This window comes from Cynocephalus volans, chromosome 7 (genome assembly GCF_027409185.1).
Source record: "Cynocephalus volans isolate mCynVol1 chromosome 7, mCynVol1.pri, whole genome shotgun sequence".
Taxonomy (NCBI): domain Eukaryota; kingdom Metazoa; phylum Chordata; class Mammalia; order Dermoptera; family Cynocephalidae; genus Cynocephalus; species Cynocephalus volans.
Genome location: NC_084466.1, coordinates 12,891,520 through 12,917,955, shown reverse-complemented (window position 1 = coordinate 12,917,955; position 26,436 = coordinate 12,891,520). Strand labels below are relative to the sequence as shown.

General features: G+C 36.7%; 1 protein-coding gene across 5 annotated transcripts in view; it reads left to right on the top strand.

The window, feature by feature from the left end:
• Positions 1–26,436, top strand: part of PCCA (propionyl-CoA carboxylase subunit alpha) — a 411,013-nt gene that overhangs the window by 229,439 nt on the left and 155,138 nt on the right. For all 5 annotated transcript variants that reach the window (XM_063101797.1, XM_063101799.1, XM_063101796.1 and 2 more), the window contains one exon: positions 6,118–6,220. In XM_063101797.1, the coding sequence (XP_062957867.1) occupies positions 6,118–6,220 (103 nt within the window). The remainder of the gene's footprint in view (positions 1–6,117; positions 6,221–26,436) is intronic.

Genomic DNA, 26,436 nt, shown 5'->3' with positions numbered 1-26,436 from the left:
AACTAGGACAGTTTTACTAAAGATACTTGAATTTTGAAATGATCGTGTCTAAAATTTAAAAATGGGACACACATGACCTTGTTGTTCATGTTAACTTTTAAGATTCTGATGTTGAAAAGTTATTTTCCTTTGATTCTAAAAAAGAAATGGAAAATGAGTAAGAAAATATTTTGATTCTGAAGTAAAGGGGAAATGAGGAAGAAGGTATTTTAAGAATATAATTTCGATTGGCCTGTAATAAACATTTCGAACTTATTTTTCTGCTACCTTGCTACACTTCAACCTCATGCCCCATCATCAAAAAGAATTACCTTTTTCTTCTGAAAAGTAACAGATTTTTATTATAAATTTGATTCAACACAAAAAGTATACAAGTAATTATACTTCTTTTTTTCCCCAATACTTTAGTCAAGTATTTCTTTACATTTAAAAGTGGTGCTATGATATTTGGACTGAATTCAGTCATTAAAGTCATTCAACAAATAATTGGTGTAGGCTCTATAAGGAAATCAAAAAGCTAGTATATTTTCTCTGCCCTTAAGGAGATAACATCACAAGAGAAATGGAGAACTAACTACACTACAGGACAGAATAAAATAAGTGCTAAGTAAAGATATAAGCAAAATATCTTGAAAGTGGAGAAAAAAGAAACCAATTCCCATTTGGGGAATCAAGGATGATTTTGAGGATGAGGTAGTGTTTTAAATGATTGCAACACCTCTGCAAGGATTCTATGCCGTGGGTGCTGGGCTGCCCTGCTGGCTTGTGAGAGCCATGTGTGCACGTCTTCGTGAGCCATCCTCTTTGATGTAATGTTGGTAGTTTGAAATCAGCCATGGAGAAAATATTTACTACAAGGAAGTTGGCAAATGCTGCACACTGGGGATTTTTTCCTTCCTCCATACCCCAGTTGATTGTTCAGCATTTACCAGCAACCAACTCACTAACCCTTTGACCTGAGTACTGAGAGCAAACAGAGCCACTAGTGTACAAAGGAAAAGGATTACCTCCCCACCTAGGGGGAAAGCCTAGAAGAATCCCTGAGGTCAGTCGGTGCTCAGCTTTAGAACTGCTGGTGGGGGATGCAGATGACTGTGTTTACTGAAAAATATAACACTTAACACTTAAGGATCTGAAATTAGAGGAGAAAGACTTTAGTGAACTCAAAACTGTGATTTTAGAGATTAAACATTTTGGCAGTCAAAGTGAAAGATAGAATGGCCACTACTAAGAATCAAATTACTGACCCAAAGTATCTCAACATATGTAGCAAAAAGGTAAAGAGAATGAAATTATGCAGGAAATTTTAAGAGATATGGAAGAAAGATCCAGAAGATTTTACATGCAAATGAATGATAGGAGTTTCATGAAAAATAGACAAATGAATGGTGATTTTAAAAGAGATAATAGGAGAGTTTTTTGTTTTGTTTTGTTTTATTTTTATTTATTTATTTTTTTACTGTTCTTCAGAAAGCCTGAAGGTATTGGTGGAAAGACTCACTGAGCTTCAAATAGGATTAGTGAAAAAAAGTAACTCCTCTAGGCATGTTAAGAACAAAAAAATATTTTAAAGTATCCAGAAAGAAAAAAACAAGTTGTATACAAGGAATCAACAATGAGATCATCTTCAGACTCTATAAAATAGTGTCCAGAATACCTTAAAATAATATCCACTGCATAGGAAAGAACTTGACTTAAGACTACTATACCCAACTAAGATATCTTTCATTTGTCAATACATAAGAAAAGATATTTTCAAATAAATAAAGATTCAGAAGTGTCTTACCATGTATATGCTTTTTGTGAAAATTGCCGATGAAAGTACTTTAACCAATTTTGAGGTAAAGATGGTAGCCTAAATATACATTTTTCCCCCCAGAACCCACTAACTTAAGCTTTTAAAAGATGTAAGAAAAGAGAGAGGAAATAAAAATTTGGAAAATGAAAAGCTGACAAATTATTCTTTACTGACTTAGCAACCTAAGAAAGTTGAATCCTAAGCTGACAGTGGGGAAGAATGAGAAGTAGCTTATTATCACTGCAGAACCCTTCAGAAGTCTCGACCATTATTAACCCCAGGTACCTTGAGAAATTCCTAAAGGTAGGATTACTGGTCTAAAATCTTTGCAAAATTTTCTACGTATACCCTCCCTCACTCTCAGAGCAAGGTGACTTTCCCCCCCCCCTCCTGGCAAAACCTTTAAGATTCTTTTCTATAGAGGATAAAAACCAGGGGATACCAGGCACAGTTGGACAGAGGATTGAGGGAACATGGACATCCTGAACGTGGTGACCTTCCTCACCCGCCAGCCTTTGTTCCCCTCTTGGTTCCCAGAATGCTGGCAGGCACTCAGGTACTGTTGGGCAGAGTGGTAGAGCATCCTTCTCTGAGAAATCTAACCAGCCCTGATGAGATTACCTAAAGATTTCCCAACATAATGATCCAGCCAGACTACCCCACACATGACGCCAATGGTCAACAAAGGCACAGCCCATAAAGACAGCCTGTGCATGGCTCAGAACCAGAACATCGATCAGCATTATTTAATAAAATGCTACATTTGACTATTTAGAATAGATATAGAACTAAAACCACTTAGGGAGAACACAGATCAGGCATCTTAAAAACTGGGTCATGCAACGGAGGGTGGCTAACAGCATGAGGTTTATAGTGGTATATCATAAATCTTGTGGGTGCTGCTTCTACATGGTTTTGACCTCCAGTAACTACTGGCTTAATGAGAAAGGAGGGGAGATAATAAACATGTTTAGGGTGTGGGGCTTTTGTTTGAAATTTCCCCCCTGAAAGGTTAGGAAGTTAAGGGTTAATTGTGAGGAAAAGGTTTTTCTCCTTTTAGTCACTGGTACTGAGCCTATTGGGCCAAAAGGTAGAGGTCTTGGCTTTGAGAATTCAGAGGTAAAACTATGTCAAAAACCCTAAGGCTTTTTAAACCAAGAGCTGTACCTTTTTCCAGGCATATCTTCCCCAAAGAGCCACTTGCTCCCTGGTGTTGACACTGCAGTAGAGGTTGTCAGCTTTAATGCTGTGAAGGTTCCAAGAGCTGGGTTGGAGAAAGCCATAGAACTCCACCTAGGCTATGGTTGTACTTGTAATATTAGAAGTGATTTGTTCCTGTTGCAGACGTCCTGCTGCTAGCATGCCTGAGGCTACACTTTTCTTGTGCACTAGTCTGCAGGTTCTCAATCTTTCTGCCTCCTCATGATCTGTGCTCCACACACACCTAGGATCACGCTCATCAGTCTTCTCAGTCAGGGTTGGGGCAGAGGTGGCAACAAATGTCATTGCAGCTCTTGGCTAGTTTATATTCACCCTTGCAAAAAGGGGTAGGAAGAATCTGAAAGCATTTAAATACATACTGTGCCACGAAGTTCTAGGTGCTTAGTATTCATCAGTAAATGGAAAAATCTGCTGCCCTCATGGGACTTACATTCCAGTGGGTTAGCAGTCAGTATGCATTCTCAGCTCCCCTCATGGCAACTAGGCTGGGTTTTACAGAGGAGGACCTGGTCAGAAGGTGAAGGAAGTATGCTTGCCTTAGCTTATTAGCCTAGAGCTGAGAATGGAAAGCATGTGTATCTAACTTAGCCCCAAACTAGCACACTGTTCAAAGGGAGTCCAAGGTCAGAGCCAAGGCAGACACACTCTACTGGGTATCAGGCTACAGGGGAACACACAGGAGTCAAGGCCACTGTGGTCCGTGATCAGGGGTAGCCTTATGCTAAACCATTATAAGAAGAATAGGTCAGTTATGATCATATTCCTTATACACAGCCTATTGGACCTCAGTGCCCCCCTTTTAAGTGAGATATCAATAAAAGGGTTAAAGTTGATATCAGTTTGCCTGTGAGATTTGTTGAGTGATGGTCGATTTTATTTGGGAGCCTCCATTGACAATATTGCCTGAGTCAGTATGCTAACAGTTGGTTAGACCAGATGACATACTGATTGGGCATCTTGCAGTTAAAAGGTTTTCATAATGTGTTGCCTTGTCCCTTGCTTATGGTATGTACTGTGCATATGTGTCTAAAGAAGAGACTTGTAGAGTATTTTGATGATGAACCACCATGAGATGTACATTTTACATCCTTAGTATGCATATATACTCACAAACACACACAACATTTTCATGAAAAATACTGTGTTCAAAGTGCTCTGATAATTTGTCTTGCTGGGCATGACCCACTAAACTTGTTTCATGAACTACTAAATGGTTTCTTTACACAGTTTGATAAACATGAGTCTAAAGCAGTTGTGTTCAACACGAGATCTGATGACTTGCAGCATCCCCCTGGAGCTTGTTTGAAATGTGTATTATTGCACACCCCCAACCCCCAATACCTTTTACCAGCCAGTCTCTGCAGGTGGAGCATAGGAATTGGGGCTCTAATCCAGGTGGTTCTGATGGTCAGTGAAGCTTGAGAAGCACCAATCTTCTTTATGCTCCAAAGAGCTTTTGTGAATATATCTATTGATATTTGCCACATGATAAATTAAAACTAAGAAATTTAAAAATACTTATTAATTCACGTAAAAGTAATGATAATAAATCCATTGTGTGTTAACATCAGAGCAATGATGTCATCATGCATCCCTTAGACCTGGGAACCTCCGTTGTGTACTCCTCAGAAAGTGAGAGTTTAAAAAAGCAAATAAATCTTAATATCATTATGAAAATTGTTTTGACCTTGCGGACACCCAGAGGGCTCCTGGAATCTCTGACTCGTCCATGGGCTCCACTTTGAGAACTTTTCTTCTAGACTGAATGTTTTGAGAAGACTGAGACCAAATTTCTGTAATACTTCTTATATAGGGTAATTAATTATGGAATCATATGGAATGTTTTTGTCACTGTTTAAGCATCAGGGGAAAATCATGAACTTTCCAAAGCCTGTAAGAGTGTGATTTGTTAGGCCATTGAGAGGGTCTACTACTGAATTCCCACCACCAGTTGATAGATCCCACATTTGTGTTAGGGTTTACGTAGTTTCTAGGTTTGTCTCAAGGCGGGATGGATTACTTGGGCTTTTCTCTGCCCTTCAGTTTGATGAAGCACCTCCCCATAGAAAAATGTACTGCAGATCTTCAAAGTGTTTACATTTTAATTTTAAATATTTTAGTCTTAATTCTATTTTGAGTAATTTTTAGACATGTTCAGATTTCTTCATTTCTTTCACATAAGTTTAGATAACTACCTGACTTTTTTCTTATTTGAGTTATATAAGTAGCATCTTATTACTGATGATCCAGCACTCAATTGCTTTTACTGAACTATTTAATACTCTATTGTGTGTATATACTACTGTGGTAAATAAATAGTGTTAGAAATAGTGGTGAGATTACAGAGTTCTCGAGCGAAGTGTTAACCTGCAGACCCTGGAATGCTCGAGTCATGCCTTGATTCACTCCCTCCTTCTTGAGGAATTAGGCTAATGGAGCAGGTTTCTCTGCTGTTCAGCGCTCAGCCACTCCAAGTGCTCTTCTTTCCCCAGGCCTCCCCAAGCTAGACCCCAGCCCCCAGGTCTAGCTATTTTATGGTAGGAAGGGAGAGAGGGAGAGAGAGATTGATTTGTTGACTGATTAATTGATTGGGATTCAAGCCCTGACTAAATGCGTACAAGCAAGAGCATCCCCCTTTTATTTTCTTTGAATCCTTCAAAATAGAAAACATGGCCTAGTCTGTCCTTGACCAGCAACACTCCTTTTCTTTGGCGATTTGAGCTTCTTGCCCTTTATCCTCCTTCTTCTGAGAAGTTGGGGACAGGGAGTAATAAAGAGAAGCAGGTGTGAGAAGCCTTGAGCTTTTCCTAGAGTTCTCTGTGGGTATAGTTTTCTTACTCGTAGTTGTTTTGTTCTGTGTATCTATTTAATATCTTTTTTCCCAAATTAGACTCAACTTCCAGTGAGCAGAGTTTTTTGTCTGTTTGAGCAATCTTGCAACCCCAAACCCAGCACACCCCCGTGCCTACTACAATATTAACTTTACAGTAGATGCCTGATGAAATACTTGTTTGAATGACTCGTACTTCTTTAAGATAGAAGCACAGATGTTAGCATTATATATGTGATTGATTGATTGATTGATTGATTTCCCTCAGGACACGTGTTAACTGAGACTGAGAGGAACCAGTTGTTGGCAATAGCATCATCATTGTTTGTGGCATCCCAATTAAGAGCTCAACATTTTCAAGAACCTTCAAGGTATGGTAGATTATTTAAAACAGAATAAAAGAACAGAAAAATATTGATAATCTAACCTGCATCGGAAATAGCTAATTAAAGATCTGGCTGATCTCAATTCTAGATTTTCTTATGGGTCTTCGAAGAAGTAATAAAGTCGTCACACTGTTTAAATATAGTATTGCCTATATTTTGTTCAAACAAGTTTTTTAAATTCAGAAGGAATAAAAGGATCTTGGCTTCTTTAATTTCGATGTTATTAGAGATAAGAAGATATTGTGAAATCTGATGGAAAATCTGTTCAAGTAGCTTGTATTAATTATTTCTCTTTTGTTACTTTGTTAGTCTTGAAAATAGTTTTGAGATGTGTTATAGTACTAAAATTTAGGAATGGATCTGGACAGTTAAAAAATATATATATCAGGAGCCAGTTTATAAGACACAGGAAGAAATTAACACCAGGTTGACTTAGTTATTTGTGAGCCATAAGTATACCTTTTAGCTTCCTACTAACCCAGACAAAAGAGGAAACATGCTTTATACCAGGGTATGTAAAAACAAAACCTCCATGACACTGATGCTTCTAGTGACAGGATTATTTATTTGAATTTGTGAGTACTTGCCAGAGTAATCCTTGTAAGGGAGTCATGATGTTGATAAAATTGTGATACTTTAATTTTTTTCCTTTCTTTTTGCTTTTCCACAAGAAAAAGAACAAAGATTAAAAAAAAAAAAAAGATGAAAGGTAGCCAAGTAGTTCTGAAAAGCATTAATCAGAAGCTCAAATTACCTCTGAAGAATTAGGTAGAAGAGAAACTAAATTGAGTTTAGGCTATATCCTAAAGGTTAATGTAGATTTACTCAGAAAATCTCAGAGTAACTAATAATCTTCATTTGTTCTGTTTCTCAAGGGAAAATATAGGAAGTTTAGTGTACAATCTTTTTTTTTTTTTTTTAAGTTATGATTCGGTAGACATCTAAGGATAGATGAGAAGATATATAGAGTATCAGTACTTCACTGAATGGCTGGAAAGAGGAGGAAAATGGTCAGTAGAACCATGAATATGGTTGTTATTTGTTTTCTCCCCCTACAGTTGTGCTGTTTAGTATGGTAGCCCCTAGCCACATGTGGCTATTAAAATTAAATTAAATTGAAAAACCAGTTTCTCAGTCACCCTAGCCTCATTTCAAGTGCTCAGTAGCTACATGTGCTTAGTGGCTACTGTGTTGGGCAACATGAAGAACCATTTCCCATCGTGACAGTTCTATTTCCATCAGGTTCTGTTGGACAGTACTGTTCCGAGGGATGTATGTATGGCAGACATCCTAGCTTTTGTTTTAAAACTAAATTTCATATCTCATATTATTTTTATTATTCTTTAGACAAATGCAATATTCATTTCTTAATCCTTTACCTTCAGATGTTGATTGGACCTGAATTATTTCAAAAGTTCTGACTATAGCTAAAGATGAACTGGGTTGATTTTAAAGAAGTGTGTGCAGTTTTTCTCAGAGGGTGCTGACTTAATATCGGTAAGAATCTTAAGAGGGCTTAAAATATAAAGAGCTTGTCATCCCACAGTTATTCAGTAACCACTTTTAATATTTTGATATAGTTTCTTCAAAGTGTATATATGTATGTATGTGTTTATATACATACATGTAGCATATATACTTTACTATAATTAGAGTCATACTGGGAATATAGTTAGAATTCTGGTTTTTTTATAAACTTATTATGTTGTGAATAATTCTTCTATTCATTAAGTAGTTTTTGGGAGCATTTATTAATTTATTTTTTTATTACAGAGAATTTAAGACATATACAAAATAAACAGAATCATATAATGTGTCCCCGTGCACTCAATACCCAGCTTTAACATCCATCAAAAATCTGCCTTCCTTGTTTCATCTTTACCTTTACCCACTCTCCACTTTCCCCATTTGTTAATTTTTAAGGTAAAGTTTACATACACAAATATACACATCTTACCCATACAGTTTTAACAAAGGATGCTCTTGTGTAACTCACACCCATATATACAAATATTGAATATTTCCATCCTAGAAAGTTCTACCCCTCCCTGCACCCCTCCCCCCACACACTTTGCGTACAGTGCTACCTTCACTGTGATTTCTTCAGATGGTTTTCTAGTTAAGGGTTTGGCAAACTTTTGCCTAAAGGATTGGATAAAAAATATTTTAGAGTTGCAGTTCATGTGGTCTTTGTCATAACTACGCTGCCATTGTAGCGCGAAAGTCGCCACAGATAATATGTAAGGGATGAGGGTGCCTGTGCTCCAAGAAAACTTTATTTAAGAATAGGGTGATGGTCTGTGGGCCATTGCTTTTCAGCCCTTGTTCTAGATCATGAATGCTCTCTGTAGCTGTGCTTAATATAATGGTTAATTTATTTTGCTTCTCATTTCAATTATTATATTTTTCATCTCTAAGATGTCTATTTTTTTCTTTTTTTTCCTGCTTGGTTGCTTGTTATAGTCTTCTGTTCCTTTAAAAAATTTTAGTTCTGCCTTTTATTTATTTATATTTATATATAATTTATATATATAATTATATATAATTCTTTATATATATAATATAAATATAAAGAAATATTTATATATTTCTTTAAATATATTAAGTGTTCTATTTTATATTCTATATCTGATGATTTAAATATTCAAGTCTTTGTCAGTGTGATTCTGCAGTTTGTTTTTCTACTGACTCTCACTCAGAAATGAGGTCCATGTCATAATGATAAAAGGGTCAATACGTGAGGAAGATATAACAATTACGAATGCATATGCATATAACAGTGCCAAAATATGGAGGAAAACTACTCATAAAAAGGAGTAATAGACAATTCAACAATTATTGTTGAGACTTTTAATACTCCTCTTACAGTAATTGATAGAAACCTAGTCAGAAAAACAGGAAGCCTATGATTTGAAGGACACTATCAGCCAACTTGAACTAGTTGACATTATAGAATGTTCCTCCCAACGAGAGTTGAATACATATTCTTTTCATGTGGACATGGGATATTTATTAAGATCAAATTATGGTTCATCAAACAAGTATTATTGAACTTAAAAGAGTTGAAATCATGTATATTTTTTTCTAACCACTACAGAATTAAATTGTAAATCAAAAACAGAAAGAAAGGGCCGAGCCTGTGGCGCACTCGGGAGGGTGCTGCGCTGGGAGGGTGCTGCGCTGGGAGTGCAGCAACGCTCCCAGCGGCCGCGGGTTCGGATCCTACATAGGAATGGCCGGTACACTCACTGGCTGAGTGCCGGTCACGAAAAAGAAAAAAAAAAAAAAAAAAAAAAAACAGAAAGAAATGAAGGAAATTCTAAAGTATTTGAAAATTAAGCAACACTTTTCTAAGTAACTCATGAGTCAGAAAAGAAATCACATGATAAATTTAAAGATATCTTGGAATGAATAAAATGAAAATACAACCTGTCAAAATTTGTGTTGCATCTAAGATGGTGCTGTAAGGAAAATTATAACTGCTTATATTAAAATGAAGAAATGTCTGAAATCAATAAACTAAGTTTCTACCTTAGTAAGTTAGAAAGAGAAGATTAAATTAAACCTAAAATAAATAGGAGGAAAGTAATAATAAAGATAGGAGCAGAAATCAGTAAAACAGGAAGCAGAAAATCAATTTTAAAAAGCAAGAGAGAAGAAACAAGTTACCAAAGGAACAAAGAAGGGAACTTCACTATGGACCTTAAAGAAATGAAAAGGATTATCAGAATATTGTGAACAAATTTACGCCAAAAATAAAAAATGTAAATGAAATGGAGAAATTCCTTAATAGACATAAATTATGAAAACTAACTTAGAAAATCTAAAAAATACATGATAGAATACTTTCTAACTCATCCTATGAGGCCAGCATTATTCTGACACCAAAGTTGGTCTAAAATATCGCAGAAAGAAAACTATAGACCAGTATTCTTCATGAAGTTATAAAAATCTTTAATTGCATATTAACAAATGAAAATTTAGCAACATATAAAAATGATTACATAATATAAACAAATAAGATTTATTTGAAAAATGCAAGGTTAACATCTGAAAATCAATTAATATTGTTCCACATTAATAAGGGACAAAGACCATCTGATCTTTCATATAGATCCAGGAAAAGAATTGTGCAAAACTCTAGCACCAGTTTATTTCTTAGGGGAAAAAAGGCTTTTAAGAAAATAGGTAATTTATTAATCTGATAAAGGGCAAAAACATATAGCTAACATCATACTTAGGTGAAAACTATTTTTATTTGTAATATATTTAGAAAATCTTAAGGAATCACCAAAAAGCTACTAGAATTAATAAGCAGACACAGCAAGGTTGCAGGATGCATCATCAGTATACAAAAGTCCGTTTGATTTCCATATATTAGCAACTCTGAAAAAGAAATTACAAAAAGTTCCATTCACAATAGGATCGAAATGAATCAAATACTTAGGAATACTTTTAAGAAAAGAAATGTAAGACCTGTGCCTTGAAAACTACAAAACATTACTGAGAGAAATTTTTAAAAATCTAAATAAATTACTATATATATATATATATATATATATATATATATATATATATATATAGTACTATATATATATATATAGTACTATATATATATATAGTGTTTCTTGACTGGGGAAGTCAATATTGTTAAAATGACAGTTCTCCCAAATTAATCTATAGATATAACACAGTCTCTATGAAAAGCCCACCTGGCATCTCTGTTGAGATGGGTAAGCCAGTGTTAAAATTTATGTGGTGATGCACAAAACCTAGAATAGCCAAGACAATTTTGGAAAAGAAAAAAGTCGAGGTATTTATACTACCTGATTTCAAAACTTACCAAAAAGCTCCTGTATTAAGTCATTGTGATGTTGGTGTAAGCACAGGCATGTAGATCAATGGAGTGGAGTAGAGAGTCCAGAAGTAGACCCTCACATATACGGCTAATTGATTTTGGACAAAAGCGCCTAGGTAGCTCAATGAGCAAAGGACAGTATTTCAACACATGGTACTGGAGTAATTGGATATCTGTATGCAAAACCAAACCAAACCAAAATAAGAACATTCACCCTTTCCTTATGCCTTTCACAAAAATTAATTCAAAATAAAGCATAGACTTAAATTTGAGCTAAAACTATAAAAATTCCAGAAGAAAATGGGAGATCCTTGCAATATGATAACCAAATTATGAACAAATGAAAGATAAAATTGATAAATTGGACTTTATCGAATGTAAAAACATTTGCTCTTCAAAAGACACCAAGAAAATTTAAAAACAATATGTAGAAAGTGGAAGACTATACTTGGAGACATATCTGATTAAGGACTTGTGTCTAGAATGTATCAATAATTCAGACAACTCAAAAATAAGCCAAGCAACCCAATAAAAAATGGGCAGCAAATTTGATATAGACTTTTTATCAAAGAAGATATGTAAATGGCAAATAAGTTCATGAAAAAATGTTGAACATAATCAGTCACTAGAGAAATACAAATTAAAACCCTAAATCTACACCACTACACACCCGCTGTAATAATTCACATCAAGTGGTGAGTGGATAAATAGAATGTGGTACATCCATATAATGAGCTTATTTAGCAATAACAAGGAATGAACTGCTACATGCACCACCATGTATAAATCTCAAAAATATCATGTGAAGAGACAGAAACCAGATAAAGAAGACTACGTAATATATGATTTAATTTACATGAAACCTTTAGGAAAGGCAAAAAATATAAAGACAAAAGAAAGATCAGTGGTTGCCTGTGTCCAGTATTCGGAGTGGGTGTTTATCACAGATGAGTTTTATTGTTCTAAAACTAGATTATGGTGGTGGTTGTGCAATTATATAAATTTATTTAAAGCTCATCAGAGTATACACTTAAAATGCATGTAAATTATATCTCAGTACAGCTTTTAAAAAAAATCTACATGTATGTACCAGCAAAGGGCTTGTAGAAGTGGTGAATATTATGAGAAATGTTAAGAAGATAGAAGATACACAAGGGTATTTCAAAAAGCTCATGGAAAAATAGAATTAAAAGATAATAGGAATATTTACCTGGCAGTGGAGATACCATAATCACGAAGATAATATGAATCTTTCCATGAACTTTTTTTAAAGTACCCTCGTATGTAAGAATAAATTGTGTTTGGAAGTTGAGGAGAGAGAGTGACTTGTGTGGAAGACTAGGTGAGTGGTGGTGGTACCGTCATTGATAAGCAGATGCAGAACAGCTCTGAAAGGAAAACACAAGTTCTGTTTTGGAAGTTAAGTTTGAGATACTTGAGAACCAGCATTTTATCCCCTTAGGACTTAGTAATACACATTCCTATCCTTTTGACTATTTCTTCTTTAGTAATAATATGCATGACTTTTTGACAGTCTGTTTGTGAATGCTTTGAACACACTTTAGTATTCATCAACAATATACTTTATTCTAAGAATCAAATGCAAAATTTTAGACTGGAACTGTGTTTCTTAAAGTGTGCACAGTTTCGGGGGGTTATAAAATGTACTAAGTAAAACAGTTCTGAGTTTAAACAAATGTGGAAAATTCCTTGTTAAAGTTAGAAACCTCGCAGAGACTTTAATATACTGAAGTGCATCCTGAATCTCTGAGAGGGGGATATTGTTGCACTGTTACCCAAACTTTTTCTTTTCTTCCCTTAAACACTTTTTTTCTAAAAGCATTTTGAAAAATTAGTATTTCAGAGAATGCTTTTCGGGAATCACCGTTGAGCCCTTTATTTTATGATGCATAGTGATATGCATAGTACAAACACTAGCATTCCTTAGAGATTGTTGAAGTATTTTGGGTAATTGCTTTGTAAAGTGGAAATTAGGAAGTGATCTTCTTTTGTCTTTTGCTTAATTTCTACCTAAAATTATAAATTTGATAATTGCTACATTAAATAACTTTAAATATCTTGCTTTTGAACTCAATATCTTTTAGAAGTTGGAAAAAATTATATTAATGAATTTTACAGGCCAAAAGTTAAGTTATGTAGATAACTGTGCATATATTTCCTATACACCAAACAATGGTTCATTTTTGGTGAGTTTATTTTCTCCTGAACATCATCTATTTAGTAGGCCAGTTTATTGTAAAATTGGTACCACCCGTAAGAGGAAGATACCTATAACATTTAGCAAAATATACTGGTCTTCTTGATAAAGCATAATCTCATCTAGCTAAAAAGAATCTACCTTTTTTTGCTTGTTTTCTGAAGAGATCTCTGACACCTCCATCATCAAACACGATGGAGGGTGTTCGAACCTTTTGGCTTCAGCGTCATGTTTTCACGATTGCCTTGGGAAGGGAGTCTAAGAGTCACCCTCCAGGTGTGGCTCTGTATTGCTGTCATGGGTGTGTTCACCTAATGTTTCTGCTTCCAAACCAGTAGCCCAGAGCCCTTCCTTTACTTTGCTTGTTTTGGCTGCTGATCTTATTTTCCCAATTTCCCTATGGATTTTACTCTTTGATCATTTATGACTTAGTTTTTCTAAGTCATATGTACTTATGGTATTTGGATAGTAAAATAACAGTGATGCATTTTAGAAAAAAAGGAAGGTTTAGTATCAGAGACAATAGCAGTTTTTCTTATGATGGCTGTAAAATAAATTTGGTGAATACAATTTTTGTATAAATACATGCTGACTTACCATGGAGTTACTTTTCTTTATGATGACTTTTTTCTTAAACACTTTTATTGACAGAAATGAATCACTAAAAGTCGTATTAAACAATCACTTTATATTATTTGAAGCTAAAATTATTTTGTTGGTGTTGTGGATTGGTATAATAATTTGTTTCACTAATCGATAGTGATTGAAGGAAAAAATAGTAAAGGTAACACTTTAATCTCTTTTAGTAATCTTCAATTTATTTTTGCTTAAAATACCTATTTTCCTTAGATCCAAATATTGTTCTTGGGTCAGGAGTCACCTTTTTGAGAATCAGGGTAACTTACTCTATCCTGGCTTGAGTTCATCTCTGCCGTCTCAGGCTTCTCAGACACCAGTGAGAACGCCATTCTGCCCTCACTAAATTTCTTTATAACTTCCTTCTTTCCATATTGTTATTTCTTCATCTATTTCTTTCTTTTGTTAGGTTTTATATCTCTGCAGATTGTCCTCCTCCTTTCTCGTGCTCTATCACTTAGCCCTCCTAATTCCATGATTATTATCTTTCTGCTAAGCTATCTAAATTATTATTGTAATGATTACCATTTCTAGGGTGGGGCAGGCCAACTGTTCCTGTCAGTGGAATGGCTGATGACCAAATCTCTCTTAGCAGCGGGCATTCTTTGCTTGTTTTAAGAATGAGGCAGGAGCATGGTTCAGAGTAAGCCCTTGACTCCCTTTCAGAGGTCAGTCTTCAGACTTTAGCCATGCATGGGCAGTGTTGTCTGTTTTCGTACATTGAATATATTTTAAGATGTTTGAGAGTAAATGTTGACTGTATGCATACTATGAAAGTATTTTCATTGCAGATATATGGTAAATTCTTTAAATTTTGTTGGCCTCTTTTTGCTTGCTTGCTTTTCTTTCTTCACCCTTTCTGCCTTTCCCCAGAGGATGTGTTCAGAAGGGAACGATTGGAGAAATCAGCAACATTTAATTCTTTAATCCACTTATAATTCACTTATGTGTATATTATAAAGTGGGTTTCTTCTTTGTGATTTGGAAGCTTACCTCAGCTATAAAATGTTCCAACCTATTTGCCGGATGAAGTAGTATATGTTTATAGCTTCAAGGTTGGCGAGACAGAAATATATGTGAGCATATGTATTCTCTCTTTCTCTCCCCTCCCCCCATCCTGTGGATGTACTTGCATGTGTATGCACAAACATATACACACCCTACCCATATGTAAGTAGGTATATATTGCATAGATACATTCTATAGTACAGTGGAAAATCTAGAATTTAGAATTAGAAATCTAGAGATTTTAGTCATAATCATTTATTACTAATGCGCCCTTAGGTATATTACTTTAACTTGAGCTAAAGCTTACCTGTAAAATGAGAATAATAATAATATTTTATCGTGTTTCATAGAGTTTTTGTGTGAATCCTTGTTCTTGTACAGTTGTGTTTTAGTACCCAAATTCTTTACCTCATTTGCTATAAAGAAATAAGAAATGAATCCTATATAGTAGAACAAAACCAAGTAAATGCATTATGAATAAACAAAAAGAAAACCATCCAGAACAAGAAATTCTTTACTTCCTTATACCAAATAGCTATAAATGTGACAAGAAAGAATAAATTGGGGTCTAGTTATCTTCAGTGAAGTAAATAATGAGATGTCTTGTATTATAGTGCAGTAAACGGGACACCACTGAAATGTGTTTTTATATATATATATATATATATATATATATATATATATATTTATTTATTTATTTATTTATTTATTTATTTTTATCTTTTATTTTTTTGGTGGTTAGCTGGTACGGGTATCTGAAACCTTGACCTTGGTGTTATTAGCACCTTGCTCTCCCAAGTAAGCCACCCATCAACCCTGAAGTATGTTTTTAATGTTATTTAGTCAGATCAATTTTTTTCTTGTGGTTTCTTAATTTGCTTTTATTTTTAAAGAAATCTTTCCTACCTAACATTATGTAAAATATTTACTTACATTCTACTTCTGTTCTTTTAGAGGTTTTCCTTATTACACTGGCATTTCATATTTCTTTTTATTTTTTTATTTTTTTATTTTTTATTTTTTATTTTATTTTTTTATTTTTTTTAAATTTTATTATGTCGATATACATTGTAGCTGATTATTGCTCCCCATCACCAAAACCTCCCTCCCTTCTCCCTCCCCCCCTCCCCCCCCAACAATGTCCTTTCTGTTTGCTTGTTGTATCAACTTCAAATAATTGTGGTTGTTATATCTTCTTCCCCCCCCCCCCCCGGTTTGTGTGTGTGTGTGTATGTGTGTGTGTGAATTTATATATTAATTTTTAGCTCCCACCAATAAGTGAGAACATGTGGTATTTCTCTTTCTGTGCCTGACTTGTTTCACTTAATATAATTCTCTCAAGGTCCATCCATGTTGTTGCAAATGGCAGTATTTCATTCGTTTTTATAGCTGAGTAGTACTCCATTGTGTAGATGTACCACATTTTCCGTATCCACTCATCTGATGATGGGCATTTGGGCTGGTTCCAACTCTTGGCTATTGTAAAGAGTGCTGCGATGAACATTGGGGAACAGGTATACCTTCGACTTGATGATTTCCATTCCTCTGGGTATATTCCCAACAGTGGGATGGCTGGGTCGTATGGTAGATCTATTTGCAATTGTTTAAGGAACCTCCATACCATTTTCCATAGACGCTGCACCATTTTGCAGTCCCACCAACAATGTATGAGAGTTCCTTTTTCTCTGCAGCCTCGCCAGCATTTATCGTTCATAGTCTTTTGGATTTTAGCCATCCTAACTGGGGTTAGATGGTATCTCAATGTGGTTTTGATTTGCATTTCCCGGATGCTGAGTGATGTTGAGCATTTTTTCATATGTCTGTTGGCCATTTGTATATCTTCCTTAGAGAAATGCCTACTTAGCTCTTTTGCCCATTTTTTAATTGGGTTGCTTGTTTTCTTGTTTGAGTTCCTTATATATTCTGGATATTAATCCTTTGTCAGATGTATATTTTGCAAATATTTTCTCCCACTCTGTTGGTTGTCTTTTAACTCTTTTAATTGTTTCTTTTGCTGTGCAGAAGCTTTTTAGTTTGATATAATCCCATTTGTTTATTTTTCCTTTGGTTGCCCGTGCTTTTGGGGTCGTATTCATGAAGTCTGTGCCCAGTCCTATTTCCTGAAGTGTTTCTCCTATGTTTTCTTTAAGAAGTTTTATTGTCTCAGGGTGTATATTTAAATCCTTAATCCATTTTGAGTTGATTTTAGTATACGGTGAGAGGTATGGATCTAGTTTCATTCTCCTGCATATCGATATCCAGTTATCCCAGCACCACTTGCTGAAGAGGCAGTCCCTTCCCCAGTGAATAGGCTTGGTGCCTTTGTCAAAGATCAGATGGCAGTAAGTGTGTGGGTTGATTTCTGGATTCTCTATTCTATTCCATTGGTCAGTGTGTCTGTTTTTATGCCAGTACCATACTGTTTTGGTTATTATAGCTTTGTAGTATAGCTTAAAGTCAGGTAGTGTTATGCCTCCAGCTTTATTTTTTTTGCTGAGCATTGCTTTGGCTATTCGTGGTCTTTTATTGTTCCATATAAATGTCTGAATAGTTTTTTCCATTTCTGAGAAAAATGTCTTTGGAATTTTGATGGGGATTGCATTGAATTTGTATATCACTTTGGGTAGTATGGACATTTTCACTATGTTGATTCTTCCAATCCAAGAGCATGGAATATCTTTCCATCTTCTTGTATCCTCTCTAATTTCTCTCAGCAGTGGTTTGTAGTTCTCATTATAGAGATTTTTCACCTCCTTGGTTAACTCAATTCCTAAGTATTTTATTTTTTTGGTGGCTATTGTAAATGGGCAGGCTTTCTTGATTTCTCCTTCTGCATGTTCACTATTGGAGAAAAGAAATGCTACTGATTTTTGTGTGTTGATTTTGTATCCTGCTACTGTGCTGAAATCATTTATCAATTCCAACAGTTTTTTTGTAGAGGTTTTAGGCTGTTCGATATATAGGATCATGTCATCTGCAAACAGGGACAGTTTGACTTCATCTTTTCCAATCTGGATGCCCTTTATTGCCTTCTCTTCTCTGATTGCTCTGGCTAGTACTTCCAACACTATGTTGAATAGGAGTGGTGAGAGTGGGCATCCTGGTCTAGTGCCTGTTCTTAAAGGAAAACTTTCAGCTTTTCCCCATTCAGGATGATATTGACAGTGGGTTTGGCATATATGGCTTTAATTATGTTGAGATACTTTCCCTCTATACCTAACTTATAGAGGGTCTTTGTCATGAATGAGTGCTGAACTTTATCAAATGCTTTTTCAGCATCTATAGAGATGATCATATGGTCCTTGTGTTTGAGTTTATTAATATGGTGTATCACATTTATTGATTTACGTATGTTGAACCAACCTTGCATCCCTGGGATGAATCCCACTTGATCGTGATGAATAATTTTTCGTATGTGTTGCTGTATTCTGTTTGCTAGTATTTTAGTGAGGATTTTTGCATCTATATTCATCAAGGATATCGGCCTGTAGTTTTCTTTTTTGGTTATATCTTTACCTGGTTTTGGTATCAGGATGATGTTTGCTTCATAGAATGAGTTTGGGAGATTTGCGTCCGTTTCAATGTTTTGGAATAGTTTGTAAAGAATCGGTGTCAATTCCTCTTTGAATGTTTGGTAAAATTCTGCTGTGAATCCATCTGGTCCTGGGCTTTTCTTTGTTGGGAGCCTTCTGATAACAGCTTCAATCTCCTTTATTGTTATTGGTCTGTTCAAATTTTCTACGTCTTCACGGTTCAGTTTTGGGAGCTTGTGTGTGTCCAGAAATTTATCCATTTCCTCCAGATTTTCAAATTTGTTGGCGTATAGTTGTTTATAGTAGTCTCGAATGATTCCTTGTATTTCAGATGAATCAGTTGTAATATCGCCTTTTTCATTTCTAATTTTTGTTATTTGAGTCTTCTCTCTTCTTTTTTTTGTTAGCCATGCTAATGGTTTGTCAATTTTATTTATCTTTTCAAAAAACCAACTTTTTGATTCGTTGATCTTTTGAATTGTTTTTTGGTTTTCAATTTCATTCAGTTCTGCTCTGATCTTAATGATTTCTTTCCGTCTGCTAACTTTAGGATTGGATTGTTCTTGTTTTTCTAGTTCTTTAAGGTGAAGTGTTAGGTTGTTCACTTGCCATCTTTCCATTCTTCTGAAGTGAGCATTTAATGCAATAAATTTTCCCCTCAATACTGCTTTTGCAGTATCCCACAGGTTTTGGTATGATGTATCATTGTTTTCATTAGTTTCAATAAACTTTTTGATTTCCTGCTTGATTTCTTCTTGGACCCATATGTCATTAAGTAGAATGCTGTTTAATTTCCATGTGTTTGTATAGTTTCCAGAGTTTTGTTTGTTATTAATTTCTAGTTTTAATCCATTGTGGTCTGAGAAGATACATGGGATAATTCCAATTTTTTTGAATTTATTGAGACTTGATTTGTGACCTAATATGTGATCTATCCTGGAGAATGATCCATGTGCTGATGAGAAGAATGAATATTCTGAGGTTGTTGGGTGGAATGTTCTGTAGATATCTGCCAATTCCAATTGGTCTAGAGTCTTGTTTAGATCTTGTGTTTCTCTACTGATTCTTTGCCTAGATGATCTGTCTAATATTGACAGTGGAGTGTTCAGGTCCCCTGCTATTATGGAATTAGTGTCTATTTCCTTCTTTAGGTCTAATAGAGTTTGTTTTATAAATCTGGCTGCTCCAACATTGGGTGCGTACATATTTATGATTGTTATGTCTTCTTGATGGATCAGTCCTTTTATCATTAAGTAGTGTCCCTCATTGTCTCTTTTTATGGTTTTTAGTTTAAAGTCTATTTTGTCAGATATAAGAATAGCCACTCCAGCTCGTTTTTCTTTTCTGTTTGCATGGTAAATCTTTTTCCATCCTTTCACTCTTCGTCTGTGTGAATCTTTATGGGTGAGGTGGGTCTCTTGTAGGCAGCATATAGTTGGGTCCTGCTTTTTGATCCAGTCAGCCAGTCTGTGTCTTTTAATTGGGGAATTTAAGCCTTTTACATTAAGAGTTGTTATTGAAAGGTGTTGATTTATTCCTAGCATTTTATTGGTTGTTTGGTTGTCTTAGGTGTCTTTTGTTCCTTGCTTTCTGATTTACTGTTTGGTTTCTTTGTTTGTTGGTTCCTTAGGTTGTAGATAGTGTTTTTGTTAGCTTGTTTTCTCTTCATGAATGCCATTTTTATTGTACTAGCGGGTTTTGATTTTTCTTAGGTTTTTATGGCAGTGGTAGTTATTTTTCAGGAACCAAACCCAGTACTCCCTTGAGGATTTCTTGTAAGGGTGGTCTTGTGGTAGTGAACTCCCGCAGTTTTTGTTTGTCTGAGAAATATACTATTTGCCCCTCATTTCGGAAGGATAGCCTTGCAGGGTAGAGTATTCTTGGCTGGCAATCTTTGTCTTTTAGTATTTTGAAAATATCATCCCATTCCTTTCTAGCTTTTAGGGTTTGTGATGAAAAGTCTGATGTTAACCTGATTGGGGCTCCCTTATAGGTGATTTGACGCTTCTCTCTTGCAGCTTTTAAGATTCTCTCTTTGTCTCTGAGTTTTGCCAATTTGACTATGACATGTCTTGGATAAGGCCTTTTTGGGTTGAATACGTTTGGAGATCGTTGAGCTTCCTGGATCTGAAGATCTGTGATTTTTCCTATACCTGGGAAGTTTTCTGCCACTATTTTGTTGAATATGTTTTCAATGGAATCTCCATTTTCCTCCCCTTCTGGAATACCCATGACTCGGATATTTGAACGCTTGAGGTTGTCTGATATCTCTCTCAGATTTTCTTCCATGTCCTTGATTCTTTTTTCTTTCTTTTTGTCTGCTTGTGTTATTTCAAACAGCCCATCTTCAAGTTCAGAGGTTCTCTCTTCAACTTCTCCAAGCCTGCTGGTTAAACTCTCCGTTGTGTTTTTTATTTCACTGAATAACTTCTTCAGTTCAGCAAGTTCTGCTACATTTTTTTTCAGGACATTGATTTCCTTGTATATTTCCTCTTTCAGATCCTGTATACTTTTCCTCATTTCATCATGATGTCTAGCTGAGTTTTCTTGTATCTCATTCAGTTTCCTTAGAATTATCACTCGAAATTCCTTGTCAGTTATTTCAAGGGCTTCTTGTTCTATAGGATCTAGAGTATGAGATTTATTAACTTTTGGTGGTGTACTTTCTTGATTTTTTGTATTTCTGGTGTCTTTTTTTTGGTGTTTATTCATTGTGGCAGGGGGTTTCACAGTCCACCGGTTTGAGACTAATGACTAACTAGGATGTTGCTGTGGTTGCCAATTTGGTATGGCTCCCGCCGTGACTGCTCAGTTGGCCTCTAGTGTCTTGTGTGTGTGGTTGCCTCGGGTCTTGGGCTTCTCCGGGGATCCACCTTTCTGGTCAGCTTGTACTCTGCTGGGCTGGTGGATCACGTACCACAGGGTGTGTGATCTCTGTTGAGCTTTCACTTTCTGTACAGGACTTCTCCCCGTTCCGTGTGCTCTGGCCCAGGCTGTTAGATCGTGCAGTGGCGACCCCACCGGGTGTGTGGTTTCTGTCGAGTCTCCGCCTCCCTGGCCGCAGGTCTCCCCCCTCTGTGCACACTGTGCTGGGCTGGGGTGTGTCTTCTGCACCCCTCGTCTATCAGCTGGGCCTTCAAGACCCTGCTCAGCACCGCCTCGCCCAGGAAGTCTACCAGGTTTCTGCTAGGCACAGACGACCGGTCTCTCTGGGTGCCTTTGTAGCACTGTGTAGATCTTTCTCGGGTCTTGTTCACCTTTGTATCCCCCCGGTATAAACCGAGTCTAGTGCCCGCCTGCAGCCTGCTCTCCGGCAGGTTCAAGCGGACCTGGGAACTCTCCTGCCACACTATTCCCAACCAGAAATTCGTTAGGCTTTTTTCCAAACTGGTGGTCGCAGAGATGGTATCTGCCTCCCAGTAAGAGGAAGTTTACCGGGCCGGAGTCCAGGGTGTGGTGGAGTGACAGTGGCCCGCCCGTACTTCCTAGCCCTCCCAACACTGGTCGGGACGCCCCACACCCCCAGCCCCGCCAGAGAACCGCGGAGGGAGTGGGAGAGGAGGCCGGCCCGCAGGGTCCGGAAAGCCCCGCGCCAGGCCAAGCAAATGGGCTCAGTGATGGCCGAGCAGGGCGGAGCTGCCCGCACCTGGGAAAATGGAGGCAGCACCGGGGCAGTGAGTGGCCTGGTGGTGCAGGCGGGAGCCGCGTGGGCATCCACCCCCCCGAACAGAGCTGTGCCAGGGATCACTCACAGTGCTGTGCCAGGTCGGGCGCTCGCTCTGTCTCTGGTTTGTTGCCTTCCGTGTTCTCGGCGCTGCTGCCTCGGGCTGTTCAGTCGCGGCGCCGCTCGGGCGCTCCCTGGAGTCTTCTTTAATGCCGGCCTGAAACCTCGAATCCTGAATAGGGCAGCTGGCCGCCTTCAGTGCGGCCCCAGCCTCCGGGATCCTGGCTGCATCCACAGCAGCCCTGGCGCCGTGTTCCCTGTTTCAAGACTCGCTTTTGCAGCTAAGAATCAGTTCTTTTCCTGCTCCACACTTCAAAGCTGTTGCCTGTAAATGAGGCAGCCTCTCCTGCCAGGGGCAAAGTGGCGTTGAGCCCCCACGACCGGCCAGCAGCAGCAGTCCTCCCTTAAGAGATGGCCAGAGGAAGGTCCACAAGTTTCCCGACTGCCTGAGGCCCAGTGGCCACCTTTTCCACCTCAGCTACTCCGCGCCAGCCGCCGCAGCCGCCGCCATCTTGAAACCCCCCTGGCATTTCATATTTCTAACTTATTTTGTATGGTGATATGAGATTGAGATCTAAGTTTATTTATCCTATGGTTAACCAGAAGAATCAGTCCCATTTATTGACTTGTGTATCCTTTCCTCATTGATTTGTAAGTGTCACATTCATCTTATGCAAAATATTAAGTATATTATGATCTATTTTTGTTTTTTATCCTTTAGTTCCACTGCTTTGTAATTCCATCCTACATTAATAATTTATTATTATTTTTCTTAAGATTTATTGATTGTTCTTCTAGGTGAGCTTTGGAAATACTTCAATATTGGAATTTCCCTAAAGTTACAGTAAATTTGGATAGAAAAGCCATCTTTACAATGTTGAGGATTTTCAAAAACAATGACATGTTTAATGACATTTCTTTTAGTTTCAGTTATTAAAGCTTTATCCTTTTTTTTAACCAAATAAAAGAATATATAGATAGATAGATAGATAATCAGTATCAACAACATGGTTTTTGTTTTTGTTTTTTTCTTTTTCGTTAGAAGAAAATTTATACTTGTAAATACCTATATTAAAAATAAGAAAAATCTCAAATCATTAATGTAAACTACTACCTTAAGAAAATAGAAAAAGGGCAAACGAAACCAAAAGCAAATATAAGTAAGAAATAACAAAGATTTACAGTAGAAGAATATGAAATACGGAATTAAAAAACAATAGAGAAAATCAACAAAACCAAAAGTTGATTCTTTAAAAGATTAACAACATTTGCAAACCTTTATCTAGACTGACCAAGAAAAAGAAAAAGAGAGAGAAGACTGAAATTCCTAAAATCAGAAATAAAGCACGGGCATTATTACATTGTCATTATGGTTTTTTGTGGTGGTAAGATTTAGTTTCTTCCTCTTTCTCGTTTGCATTTTTGTTTTACAAGTGCATTTTGTTCTTGTGTGTGTATTTGTCATAGTGATTATCATTTTTTGGATTCCAGGTGTAGGACTTCCTTGAGGATTTCTTGTAGGGCTAGTTGTGTGGTGGTGAACTCTGGCAGTTATTGTTTATCTGGAAAATAAACTATTTTTCTCTCATTTCTGAAGAATAGCCTTGCTGGGTATAGTATTCTTGGCTGGCAGTTTTCTTCTTTTAGTGTTTTGAATATATTATCCCATTTTATTTTGGCTTACAGAATTTCTGTTGAAAAGTCTGCTATCAGTCTGATAGGGACTCCCTTATAGGTGACTTGATGCTTTTCTCTTGCTTCTTTTCAGATTCTTTATTAAACTTTGCCAGTTTGACTATAATGTGTCTTGAAGAAGATTGATGCCTTTTCCTTTCTCCTGCCCTTTGGAACATCCATGATTTGAATGTTTGTGTGCCTAAGGTTGTCTGTTAGCTCTCTTAGATTTTCTTCATTTTTAAAAATTATTTTTCCTTTTTTTTTGTCCACCTGGGTTACTTCAAAGAGACTATCTTCAAGATAAGAAATTCTTTCTTCTGCTTGTTCTAGCCTGCTGCTTAAGCTATCGGTTGTTTTTTTATTTTGTTGAGTGACTCTTTCAGTTCCATGAGTTGTGCTACGTTCCTTTTTAAGGTATTAATCTCTGTAAATTTCCTCCTTCACCTGGATATTTTTTCTTGTTCCATTATGTTGTCTGAGTCTTCTCATATCTCAGTGAGTTTCCTTAATATTGTTTCTTGGAACTCCTTTTCAGTCATTTCAAGAGTTTCCTGCTGTATAGGATCTGATATTTGAGAATTACTGTATTCTTTTGGTGGTGTCATATTTTCTTGGGTTTTCATATTTCTAGTATCTCTACATTGATGTCTGGTCATTTGGTAGAACAGTTGCTTCTTTTACTACTGTGAAGTGGGCTTTGAGGCATGAGATGTCTTCTTTTTCTGTCTCCGCTGGTGACTCTCCTTGCGTCAATGCAGTTGAGTGCCTGGTGGGCCATCTGCGTGGTGGCTGTGGTTACTGCTATAGCATTGTGCTGCTTTTGTGGCAGCTGTGGCTGTGGCTGTGGAAGTGGCTGTAGTGGGCCACCTGCACAGAAGTGGTGTTTTTGGTGTGCTCTCTTGCCTGCTTCTGGGTAGAGGGGACTGCCATTGGCTCCTTTCCTAGGATCCCAGGCATGCTCTTTTTCCTCAGAAGTGAGGTAATTTTTCTCAGAAGTTACATAGCCACCTAATTCTCATTTCTCATTGACCAGAAGTAAATCATCTGCCTATTCATAAATGAGTCACTGCAAAGGGAATTGGAATATCATGATCATCTTGGACGAATTTTCCCATGTGAAATAGATGTTGAGTAATCAACTAAAGTGGCCACATCTTCTATTGATGATAACTTCATGTCTTCCTTTTTATGAGTTATAATGTTTATTTTTCTTATTTTATTCTACTAGCTGTAACTTCTAACATAACTTCATGTTTAAGAGCACAGGCTTTTGTGCCAGAGAATTGGATCTTTCCCTGGTTCTGTCAGTCCCTAGCTATTATCTTAGAATAAATTATTAAACCCTTCTTGGTCTCAGTTTCCTCATCTATAATGTGGAAACAATAGTAGTTCTTAGAGAAAGAGTTTTTGTCAGTGTCAAATGGGATATGAAATACTTAACATAATGCCCATTAAATTTTATCTGCCCCTCACCAATTTTTTTTTTCTTATGTCTGATGACAAGATTCTATATCAAGGGCAGTGGCAATGATGTATACTCATTTCACTCTTGACTAGCTGCAATGCCTTGAGTGTTTCAACATCAACAGGTATGTTAGCTGTTGATTTGAAATATTCTTTCTTATATTAAGGATGTACCCTTCCATTCTTTATTGAATAAGAGAATCTGATATGGATATTAAATATGATCATGTCTTTTAAAGGCACCTATTGATTGTCATAACAGTTTGAGTTAGAAAATTTAGAGAATTTACCATGGAACAAAATGATTAAAAAAAGAACAGAAACAAGTGAAACTCCTACTCCCAGGAACTCATGTTCAAGTAGAAGGTAGAAAGACAAAACAGATCAGTAAGAAATGTGTTATATCAGATGATGATAAATGTTAACGATGATTTTGTTAAGGAAAAACAAAACAGGGAAGGGATACAGGGCATCCTGAATTGGATTTTGGGTAGTTGTGATTTTAATTTGGATGGTAGGGATGTCTTGCTGAGAAGATCAACATTAGAGCAAAGGCCTGAAGGAGGAAGGCAATGAGTCTTGTGGATATCAGGGGAAAGACCCTTTTTGTCAGAGGAAGCAGCAAATGCAAAGGACCTGAGGTTGAAGTATGCCCAGCACTTTTGACAAGGGTAATTTGAGAGGAGTAAGCAAGCTGTGGAGTAGTAGGAGATAGAGTTATTTTAGGTAGGCTATTGTAAGGTCTTAGGCTTTTACTCTGAATGAAATGGGGAACCACTGAAAGATTTTGAACAAAGAGGAACTTCATGCAACTTACGTAATAACAAGTTCTTCCTAGGTGCAGTGTTATGACTATAAGAGGGTAAGAATGGAAGCCGGGAGACCAGTTAGGGGTAGAGGCCCTAGGCTGAGCCCTGGCATACTCTAGAATTAATAAGTCTGGAAGATGAGGAGGATCCAGCAAAGGAGACTGAAAAGGAACAGCAGAAGAGACAGGTGGAAAACCGGGCATGTGGAGTTCAGGGAGCCAAGTGAAGAAAGGGTAGCAAGGAGGAAGGAGTATTCAACTGCAGTATATCGATT